We start from the raw sequence: 12,155 nt of genomic DNA on the forward strand, positions 1-12,155 counted from the left end.
CCATGGTATCATGCGCTAATTAGCGAGGAATCATTAGCCAGCATCACAGTTAAATGTAATTGGATTGTACGTAACTACCATCCATCTGGCTTGGCTCTTAGAGAAGACCTTTGCCGAGTGTCGTAGAACGAAAAAAACAGACCATCTGTTGCATTAATGCACTGAAATTACCACAAGGCGGCCTGGGTGACAGCCAGTCGCAGCTGGTTAAGACTCCCTCATGCACAACATAATGTGGCCGAGATAGGACAGGGGACAAGGAGAAAACAGACAATCAAACCAGGCTGGAGAGAAAATAATTCATTAAAATTGATCATGTTGAGGATAATGTTGCATTTCATGTTGTGGGGGCATATTTCCAATGCTATTATAAACCCATTAATTCATAGATTTTGATGTTATACTAGTCATAACATGAGGTAGTTATCATTATTCGGAGGGCATAAATAACACAAGACAATGATTTTTGCAGTGTGATTGTATCTCGTTTTTTATTTGATGCAATACAGCAGGCCTATGCTTGACTCTTGATGATACCTACTTAACCAATTATATGAAAACATGCCATTCTGTTTAGATTTTCCCTTTTGTTATGTGTAACTCCTGCATCTCCAAGCCCCATCATGTTTTTTCCTTGTGCCTCAGGCTCCGGCTGCAAGATGCGAACGTTGGACAGCGGCATTGGAACGTTCCCCCTCCTCGATTCCTCCTCCTTCTTCTCCTCCATCCTCCACCTCCTTCCCAAGTCCACATCGGCCCAACACTCCCTCAGCCCTCCCAGTGCTCCCAGTTCCTCTAGTGAGGAGGTGTCACCCTCCCCATTACCCCGGTGGAGAGTACCGTCTGGCTCAAAAGACCATCCCTGCAGCCAACCAGGCCTGGACAACTCCTCATTATCCGACACCACTGTGACCCTTGTCCAATCAGTGCCTTATCCCACTGTGGCCTTCCTTCAGCCTGTCCAATCCCTGTCTGAGCCCCTTTTGACCTGTGCCAGTGTGTGTGATACCCAGAGCAAGCTGCCCAGACTAGCCTCAGGTAAAGTCAAATGACCACTAGTCCAGAGATACGTCTGTCTGGTCATCGGGAACTCAGTCGCGGTCTCAACTTACTGTTGAGAGTTAAGGAGAAAACACATCGCACCAATTGATGGTCTGCAATTTGTTCGCTGTTCGTTCGCTTTTTGAACCCACTGGTGGGAGACTGACAGCTGTAATTTCTCCATGTTTTTTTACATTTAGAATCGGTTTGCAGTCAGTTGTAGCTTTTTTACATTTAGAATAGGTTTGTAAATTACAACCAGCACTCTGTTCAGAGGTGCTAAGTATAAACGCTTGACAATCCTACCGGTGTGTCTGTCTTTAGAATGGTAGAATACAAAGGTGGCCATTTGTAAATTTGGTAGTGCATCAGCAGTTTTCCTCTTCCAACGTCAGTCACTGACAGTCACTCGATTAGCCCCATTGCAAAATGTGTAGAATTTCAGAAAATGTGCTTTAAAACTGCATCATTTTCTTTACACCCCTTGGCAAAATAGGTGGAATTGCAGGAACAATTGCAGAGGATCACATTTTACGTGAGCAGAGAGAAGAGGCTTGCCCATATTAGTATGCGAATGATAGCCCCAGTTTAGACTCTGCTAAAGAGACACTCTCAATTAGCCTGTCATGAGAGGAGATTTGGTGGTGATTGAAAATCATATCTCACTAGCTAGGTTTCCATCCAATTGGTGACAGATTTTCATAAAAGGCTGTGAGTGATGACGGAATGCAAATAGAAATAGCTTTTGAGGTATAATTACCATGTACCAAATAAAAAGTCCAAGTTCAATGGGTTTTCATCAAATTTTCAACTCTACTGATGGTTTTCTCACTCAAAAATGTTGCTTTATATAGCGAGTGTGCCCACTCTGGTATTGGCACATGCACTCTAGCCAACAGCTCAGATACAGTGTGGTTAGGCCTATAGCCTACTTTTTTTTCTTCTAGGCAAGTCAGTTAAGAACAAATTCTTATTTACAATGAGAGCCTAGGAACAGTGGGTTAACTGCCTTGTTCAGGGGCAGAATGGTAGATTTTTACCTTGTCAGCTCGGGGATTCGATCTAGCATCCTTTCGGTTACTGGCCCAATGCTCTAACCACTAGGATACCTGCCGCCCCAAGATGATGAGATTATTGATGAGATTATTATGAGAATACTATGAGATTATTATGAGATCATTATGGACAAAAGAGCGAAATTATTTTTATTTGTCTAACGGCAGCCAAACATTGATGATCCTGTCACTAGAATCAGACTCAATATTTACAGGAAAGGAGCATTAAGATCACTGTGCTATTTCACCACAATGAAGTTCATAAATTAATCTGTAGCCTAATAAACTGCATGATTTCCCAAGTCTCCAAGTTTACTTCGATATGATGGTTATTATAACAATATTTGGGCATAAAAGTGTTTCCACCAACATTTCTCGCATAACTTATTAGACCTGTTTTTTATCTGATATGTACTTAACTCTGATAAAAAAAATTGGATGGAAACCTGGTTATAGTGATGCACAGAGAGTTTATTTTTTGGTTGGCAAGAGAAAAACAGAAAAAACGGCCAATGTTAAGTGATGCCCAGATAATGCCTTAGGATGTGACAATAACAATAACTTCTGTTAATTACCGAACACCAGATTCAGTGAAAAAAGGCTCTATGCTCTAGATGTTTTCTATTACAACTGTAATGTTCTCCTGTTACTGTTTGCAAAGCAATAGAACAATCCCTTCATAACATATTTTCTGGATGAGGTTCACGTTGTATGGGATGACACTCAGGAGTATCATGGAAACAACATCCTTTTTGAAAGCAATATGTACGGGAAAAAACATGTTGTGCTCTAACAACTAGAGAGGAGGTGCTGCCAAAAAATTAGTAACTACTGGGAATGGATGAAATATTATTGTATGTTTAATAAAATATGACTTTTTATACATGGAGAGAGTTTTGCACCCTTGCAGATATTGTTACCCTGAGGGTGTAAGAGCAAATCAACTTGACACTGCTGTTATATTGCTGTCTTAGAATACTTAGAATGTGTTAGAATGTAATGACCAGGGCCTCCCTAGTGGCGCAGTGGTCTAAAGCACTGCATCGCAGTGCTTGGGGCATCACTACAGACCTGGGTTCGATCTCAGGCTGTGTCACAACCAGCCGTAACCGTGAGTCCCATAGGGCAGCGCACAATTGGCCCAGCCTTGTCTGGGTTAGAGGGAGGGTTTGGCCAGGGGAGCTTTACTTGGCACATCGTGCTCTAGCGACTCCTTGTGGTGGGCCGCGTGCCTGCAGGCTGATGGTGGTTGTCAGTTGAACAGCGTTTCCTCCGACACATTGGTGCAGCTGGCTTCCAGGTTAAGCGGGCGGGTGTTATGTTTGGCGGGTCATGTTTCGGAAGACGCATGACGCGACTTTCGCCTCTTCTGAGCCCGTTGGGGAGTTGCAGCGATGAGACAAGATTTAAAAAGGGGGTAAAATACTAAAAATAAATGTAATGACCATACAACTTGAACAAAACCGTGCTCTCTCTCTTCTTTTTTCAGCAGTTAGAATGACATGATCGTGAAAGACTGACAAGGACAACTGCTAAGAAACCATCAGCAGTGAGTTGTTTTTAAAACATTATTATTTGTTTTATTGGTAGGTGTCAAATCAAAGACAAGCCCTGCCAACATAGAGAGCAGACAAGACTCCAGTTTGCTGTTAGAACCGTTAGCCGTTTTATATCCAATTAATTGATTATAGCAATCAAGGAATGCACACAAGTAATTTTCAGAATAGAATACATTTTCTAAAATCATCGGTAGTTGATCAACCATAGGCCTGCACTTACAGGAGTAAATATATAAGAAGACTGGTTCTGTGGAGCTAGTAAAAATATACAATTACACAGCAAATGTACAAATATTTATTACATTTTTATGTGATTTATTTCACCTTTATTTAACCAGGTAGGCCAGTTGAGAACAAGTTCTCATTTACAACTGTGACCTGGCCAAGATAAAGCATAGCAGTGCAACAAAAACAACAACACAGTTACACATAAACAAACGTACAGTCAATAACACTAAATAAATGAAAAATAAAAAGATCTATGACAGTGTGTGCAAATGTAGAAGAGTAGGGAGGTAGGCAATAAATAGGCCATAGAGGTGAAAATAATTGCAATTTAGCATTAATACTGGAGTGATATATGTCCAGATGATGATGTGCAAGTAGAAATACTGGTGTGCAAAAGAGCAAGAGGGTAAGTAATAATATGGGGATGAGGTAGTCGAGTGTGCTATTTACAGATTGGCTGTGTACAGGTACAGTGATCGGTAAGCTGCTCTGACAGCTGATGCTTAAATTTAGAGAGGGAGACATAAGACTCCAGTTTCAGAGATTTTTGCAATTCGTTCCAGTCATTGGCAGCAACAAGAGCATACAGGTCGCAGTGGTTGGTAGTATATGGGGCTTTGGTGATAAAACGGATGGCACTGTGATAGACTACATCCAGTTTGCTGAGTAGAGTGTTGGGGGCTATTTTGTAAATGACATAGCCGAAGTCAAGGATCGGTAGGATAATCAGTTTTACATTGGTATGTTTGGCGGCATTAGTGAAGGAGGCTTTGTTGCGAAATATGAAGCCAATTCTGGATTTAATTTTGGATTGGAGATACTTAATGTCAGTCTGGAAGGAGAGTTCACAGTCTAGCCAGACACCTAGGTATCTGTAGTTGTCCACATATTCTAGGTCAGAACCATCAAGAGTCGTGATGCCAGTCAGGCGGGAGGGTGCGGGCAGCAATCGGTTGAAGAGCATGCATTTAGTTTAACTAGCATTTAAAAGCAGTTGGAGGCCATGGAAGGAGTGTTGTATGGCGTTGAAGCTCGTCTGGAGGTTTGTTAGCACAGTGTCCAAGAAGGGACAGATGTACAGTATACAGAATGGTGTAGTCTGCGTAGAGCTGGATCAGAGAATCACCAGCAGCAAGAGCGACATCATTGATATATACAGAGAAAAGAGTTGGCCCGAGAATTGAGCCCTGTGGCACACCCATAGAGACTGCCAGAGGTCCGGACAACAGGCCCTCCGATTTGACACACTGAACTCTATCTGAGAAGTAGTTGATAAACCAGGCGAGGCAGTCATTTGAGAAGCCAAGGCTATTGAGTCTGTCGATAAAAATGTGATGATTGACAGAGTCGAAAGCCTTGGCCAGGTCAATGAAGACGGCTGCACAGTACTGTCTTTTATCGATGGCGGTTATGATATTGTTTAGGACCTTGAGGGTGGCTGAGGTGCACCCATGACCAGCTCAAAAAACAGATTGCATAGTGGAGAATGTACGGTGGGGTTCGAAATGGTCAGTGATCTGTTTATTAATTTGGCTTTCGAAGAGTTTAGAAAGGCAGGGCAGGATGGATATAGGTCTATAACAGATTGGGTCTAAGGTGTCTCCCCTTTGAAGAGGGGGATGACCGTGGCAGCTTTCCAATCTTTGGGGATCTCAGATGATAAGAAAGGTTGAGTAGGTTAGTAATAGGGGTTGCAACAATTTTAGAAAGAGACGGTCCAGATTGTCTAGCCCAGCTGATTTGTAGGGATCCAGATTTTGTAGCTCTTTCAGAACATCAGCTATCTGGATTTGGGTGAAGGAAAAGTGGGGTGGGGTGGGGGGGCAAGTTGCTGCAGGGGATGCTGAGGTGTTGGTAGGGGTAGCCAGGTGGAAAGCATGGCCAGCCGTGGAAAATGCTTATTGAAATGATCGATTATCGTAGATTTATCGGTATTGACAGTGTTTCCTATCCTCAGTGCAGTGGGAAGCTGGGAGGAGGTGCTCTTATTCTCCATGGACTTTAGTGTCCCAAAACTTTTTGGAATTAGTGCTGCAGGAAGCAAATTTCTGTTTGAAAAAGCTAGCGTTAGCTTTCCTAACTAACTGAGTATATTGGTTCCTGACTTCCCTGAAGAGTTGCATATCGTGGGGGCTATTCGATGCTAATGCAGAACGCCACAAGATGTTTTTGTGCTGGTCAAGGGCAGTCAAGTCTGGGGTGAACCAAGGGCTATATCTGTTCTTAGTTCCACATTTTTTGAATGGGGCATGCTTATTTAAGATGGAGAGGAAAGCACTTTTGAAGAGCAATCAGGCATCCTCAGGTCAATATCCTTCCAGGATACCCGGGCCAGGTCGGTTAGAAAGGCCTGTTTGCTGAAGTGTTTTAGGGAGCGTTTGACAGTGATGAGGTGTGACCGTTTGGCCGCGGACCCATTAGGCACGCAGGCAATGAGGCAGTGATCGCTGAGATCCTGGTTGAAGACAGCAGAGGTGTATTTAGAGAGCAAGTTGGTCAGGATAATATCTAAGAGGGTGCCCATGGTTACGGATTTTGGGTTGTACCTGGTTGGTTCCTTGATAATTTGTGTGAGATTGAAGGCATCTAGCTTAGATTGTAGGATGGCCGGGGTGTTACACACGTCCCGGTTTAGGTCACTTAACAGTACGAACTCTGAAGATAGATGGGGGGCGATCAATTCACATATGGTGTCCAGGGCACAGCTGGGGGCTGAAGGGGGTCTATAACAAGCGGCAAAGGTGAGAGACTTGTTTCTGGAAAGGTGAATTTTTAAAAGAAGAAGCTCAAATTGTTTGGGCACAGACCTGGATAGTATGACAGAACTCTGCAGGCTATCCCGCTTTGGCAGTTTTATCTTGTCGGAAAATGTTATAGTTAGGGATGGAAATGTCAGGATTTTTGGTGACCTTCCTAAGCCAGGATTCAGACACGGCTAGGACATCCGGGTTCGCAGAGTGTGCTAAAGCAGTGAATAAAACAAACTTTGGGAGGAGGCTTCTAATGTTAACATGCATGAAACCAATGCTTTTACAGTTACATGTGGGACAATGTGCTCTGAAGCCATTAGCAAGCCATGCATAAAAGGCCTGCTGAAGTGTGTGAGTCATGGTTGATAATGGTAGTGTCTTCCTACGGCTGCCCCCCTTACTACCATGATGAGCAGCCATTTTGACTGCAACATTCTAACAGTCTAATAAATGCATTTCATATATGCTATTGGAAAAATAATCATTTGGTTGTGTTTATGAAGGTCTTGGGTAACATCAGAATACGAAAAAAACATTTCAATGAACACAATATCATTTCCATTAGTTTATGTTACTGTAGACTATCAGCTGCCACATGCTCATGTGTAGAGTGCATGGAACAGTTATTCTTGGAAAATGTGATATTTTGAAATAGAGCTAATCTCTTCCATTTGGAGAGTTATTTGGAAACCTCAGAATCTGCTGTTTCTGATACTATATCGAAATCCTCCATGTAGTGTTGCAAAGCTACCGGTAATTTACCAAAGTTACCAGAATCTTTGTTAATTTTGGTAATTAACAGTTAATCTGAGGCAATCTGGTAACTGGTAACTGGCAATCTGGTAACTGGTATCTTTGGTAATTTATACTTGAATAACTAAGTAATTCATATATACTATTCATTTTTTAGATCTGTGTTCATATTGTCCATGAGTTTCTCGTGGTAGACCATATAGTAAAAGAGAAAATTGGTTTATATTAAGGATAATGTTTTACAGCTACATCATTACATTGAATTGATTATTTTATATGTTAAAATTGCAATACAGAGGGCCAGAGATAATTACAGTCACTGGTCATAGTCTGAAGTACCCAAAAGGGCCACTAAATTACGTAAAATCCTTGAACGTTACCAAAATTCTGGTAATTTACTGGTAAACTTAGATCGTTTCCAGTAATTTACCCTCCATTTTACCCTTAACTGCATGTGACTCTATAGGAGGATTTGAAAAAGTAATTTTGTGGCGCTCCACTGAAAAAAATTACATCCTCTTAAAACTGCTTATAACACCAATTCTGTTTGTGATATCAAAATTCTAACATACTGTAAGTGTGTTAAATAGACCTACAGTATTTAGGAAAAGTCAAGGACAGAGGGGGCCATGACTTAAATGGCACATATATTTCCATTTTAAATTAACATGCAGTCAAAATGACTGCCTCTGCGCTTCTATTGTTAAAGAGTGCATTGTATTTTAGGTAACTTAATTGAACTACCATTTAAATAATTGTCTAAGTCTCAAGCACTTTGACCATTTGGAAAAGAATGTTAGATATTATAGTGATTCATATTTCATCATTGAAATTTGAGACTGCACTTGACTGTAAAGAGCTGTAAAGCAGGTCAAAGTCAAGACTGGACTGTTAGATTGCGCTGTTGTATACACTGTTGTACACTATCACAGAACTGCTCCTGTGTACTGTTTTCTGTTATATGTCTTGTTGTTTCACAAGCATTGGAAGAGGCTGTAGTTTGCTGTAAGGTTAGAAATACTGATACATCTTATTTTCTCATCACGCTTGTCTGTCAGAAAACTTTTTTAGTTGTGTGCAGGAAATTGACGTTTACATGAAGTGTGACTTCTGTCTTCTGCATCGTTTTTCTGCATAGGTTACTTTTTCCTGAGAGGAATCCAGGAAGTATGTGACATGTATTTCAGATTTTTTTTATCACCCCTGGCAAATTTCTTTCAAGCATGTGTTCCGGTACAGTAGCCTTAAACATGTCTTTGCAATGTGCTGGTCCCAAGGTCAAAGTAAAATATTAACAGTAAGGTTAGTATTTGGTGTGTGTATTAGCTAAGAGCATAATGATTCACAGTGTTGATAATAATGTATGATTGGTGAACCAGAGTTTTTGCTGGTCAGGTAAGGGCCCCATGCACAGCTGTAATTATTTAATTCAGTCCTCTAGGTCCCCACTTTGACCCAATGATTGACATGATGACATTATTGGTATATCTTTAAAGCCAGATGTTAAACCTGATCTATATGTGTTACTACAAAAATCTCCCCTGAAACCGACTAAATAGCCATGCAAAGAGACAACAAATGTAATTGGTAATTCAGAAAAGGGTGATTTAGAATACATTAGCATCTCTCACCTCCCCCTAGTTGTTCTTGTTTAATGCAGTAATGTACTTAATTAACGTTTAAAAATCTTTGTCATTTGAATAACAACCTTGGGGCTAGGTTCCATTGTCAAATATGCAGCCTTCAGTGAAACATCATTATGAGCAAGAATGATTGAAGTTTATGACTTTGACCCTATGTTGCATTCCAACACCTTGGCAGCTGCAGAGCGACAGGTGTCTCGAACATTTTGCTGAGCTCATAATCGTCCAATTGCAAATGATTCATGCCATTGCAATGAAACTCCTTGATTGTCCATATGGCTGAAATGCTAAGATTTGAGGTACTTTTGTATTATTAGTAGGAAGGTTGAAGTTTAACTTTCATCCCAACAGCAGTGGGTGGAGAGTTTGCTGTTTTTCATAATGAAACAATTGCATTTGCATTTTTTGTGTGACACAGATGTTGATTTTTCCCCATGTATCAACTAATCCTGTTTTCCTCTTCCATTTCAGAATAAATTATGGAACAAAATGAGCAGCATCGAGGGGAGAGAGATAGAAAGAGAGGGCAATCAGCAGGCATGTAACCTACAGGGAGATGCATGATTACAATGGCTCATGGTCAAACAAAAGCACTATACCTATCTTTAGGAATAGAACTGCCCGTGAAAACATGTTTTGTCAACATATGAAGGCTAGAAGCCTGAAAGTTGCTCATTTCCTTCTGATGAGTTTCTGTCCACAGGACCCGAAGTGTTAAAATCAGCAAACTATTGATTTACAGTCACAAGCAATTATAATCATCATTGGACTTGGTTTGCTGGACTTGACACACATTAGCCTCTTCAGTAGCTTTACCAGTTAGCTCACACTTAGGTACTGTGCTGTAATTTGTAATTGCTTCTTATCTTATCAACTTCATTTTAGACAGATGGCGTGGGAAGAAGGCCTCAATGACCTTCTCTCTTTCGGGAGTTTTATGAAAGGGATAGTTCACTCAATTGACAAAATATTGATTTCCTTACCCTGTAAGCAGTCTTTGGACAAGGTAAGACAGAATTCATGCTTTGGTTTTACTTACAGGGTAAAGTAAGGAATATGTAATTTAGTCATTTGGGTGAAGTATCTCTTTAACAGTTAGCAAAACAATACAGACTGACTTGCTAGGTTCTGTGCTGGGCAATATGCGGTTGGGTAATTTAGGAACAAAACCGATGCGTGCTCAACTTTGGGGCAATAATTCCAAAGGATTATTGACAACGTGAAATATATTTAGTCTCCGAATGTTTATTGAAACATACTTTTGCACAATAAGCACTTGTTGTTGTTTTCTCTCAAATAGATAATTAAAGATATTGGGTAGCTAGCTAGCGAATTTTTGCCATATTAGCATAGACATACAGAAAGTCAAGCACCTCAATATAAGACATGGTATCAAGAACAAGATACAACTAGCTGAAACAAACCACCTACGATTCCCCACATGGCAGCTTTTTGTCAATGTTGCTAGCTATCTGACCATTCAGAATCATAACAACTCATGGTCTTCTGCCCCATCAATGCGCAGGCATAATTTTTTTTTTGTTGTCAGGCAACCCGTCTATACGTACTGTCAACTGACACACAAAATCAGTGCGCAACAAACATAACTTCAAGGACGTCTGACTGGCTAATAAGCTATCAAACACAGAAGTACAGTATAGGCAGGATCTTCACTCATAACTGTGTCGTTCCACCTCAAAAATCACAAGAAAGAAGATTGATACCCACTATCTCAGATTGTTCTGAAATAGGTTCTGTAGTTAGTGACAAATTCCATTAACGTTCCTGAAACATTCTTTTGTTGAAATATAATTTGATCTCTGAGAAATTCAGCTAATTAATTGCACCCAAATTGTGCATTTTAATTGACAGGATTCTGATAATATTCAATAAATACAGTACCCAACATCCGATATGGACCAAACATGGGATGACTCAAATGTATGTCACTACAATGAATAGATTCACCCTAAAACTGCATGAACAAGTAAATTAAAAAGCACGTTAGCTTTGTATATAACAAGTACTTTTAATGACGTCTTACACATTACTGAACTCTTGTATGTACAGTATACCTATGAACTCAGTTATACATAAGCGCAACATGAATATTGCTATGCAATCAGCTCAGGGAAATGCCATTACTCATTTAGGAAATATTTAATAGATGGCTATATGGAAGTTATAAGCAGGTTTTCAATTCAACCCCAACACATGATTTTTGTATAATGTAATGTGTATTTACAGTGCCTTCAGAAAGTATTCACACCCTTTAACTTTTTCCACATTTTGTTGTTTATTTTTGTATTTAACCTGGCAAGTCAGTTAAGAACAAATTCTTATTTACAATGAAACCCTCCCCTAACCCAGACAATGCTGGGCCAATTGTGTGGTGCCCTATGGGACTCCCAATCAAGGACAGTTGTGATACAGCCCAGGATTGAACCCGGGTCTATAGTGACGCTTTTAGCACTGCGATGCAGTACCTTAGACCCCTGAGCCACTCAGGATCCCTGTGTCACAGTCTGAGATTAAAATAGATTAAATTGAGATTTGTTTGTCACTTGCCTACACACAATAACCCATAATTCCAAAGTAGAATTATGTTTTTCGAAATTTTTACAAATTTATAAAAAATGTGAAGCTGAAATGTATTCAACCCCTTTGTTATGGCAAGCCTAAATAAGTTCCGGAGTACAAATTTGCTAAACAAGTCACGTAATAAGTTGCATGGACTGACTGTGAATGACTGCCTCATCTTTGTACCCCACAAATACAATTATTTGTAAGGTCCCTGAGTCGAGCAGTATATTTCAAACACAGCGTCAACCACAAATGCCTTGTAAAGAAGGGCACCTATTGGTAGTTGGGTAAACACAACAGCTTCCGATGAAATTGCAGAGCGCCAAATTCAAATTAAATTACTATAAATATTTAACTTTCATGAAATCACAAGTGCAATACATCAAAATAAAGCTTAACTTGTTAATCTAGCCGCCATGTCAGATTTCAAAAAGACTTTACGGCTAAAGCAAACCATGCAATTTTCTGAGGACAGTGCTCAGCACACAAAACATTACAAACAGTTAGCAGCCAAGTAGATTAGTCACGAAAGTCAGTAATAGC

General features: G+C 40.3%; 1 protein-coding gene across 2 annotated transcripts in view; it reads left to right on the top strand.

The window, feature by feature from the left end:
• LOC115160631 (nck-associated protein 5) overlaps positions 1–10,731 on the top strand; it is a 116,043-nt gene extending 105,312 nt beyond the window's left edge. For both annotated transcript variants that reach the window (XM_029710851.1, XM_029710850.1), the window contains 3 exons: positions 646–1,038; positions 3,586–3,645; positions 9,501–10,731. In XM_029710851.1, coding sequence (XP_029566711.1) covers positions 646–1,038; positions 3,586–3,602 — 410 coding nt within the window. In that variant the 3' untranslated portion in view covers positions 3,603–3,645; positions 9,501–10,731. The remainder of the gene's footprint in view (positions 1–645; positions 1,039–3,585; positions 3,646–9,500) is intronic.
• Positions 10,732–12,155: the final 1,424 nt, after the last annotated feature.

This window comes from Salmo trutta, chromosome 24 (genome assembly GCF_901001165.1).
Source record: "Salmo trutta chromosome 24, fSalTru1.1, whole genome shotgun sequence".
Lineage (NCBI taxonomy): Eukaryota > Metazoa > Chordata > Actinopteri > Salmoniformes > Salmonidae > Salmo > Salmo trutta.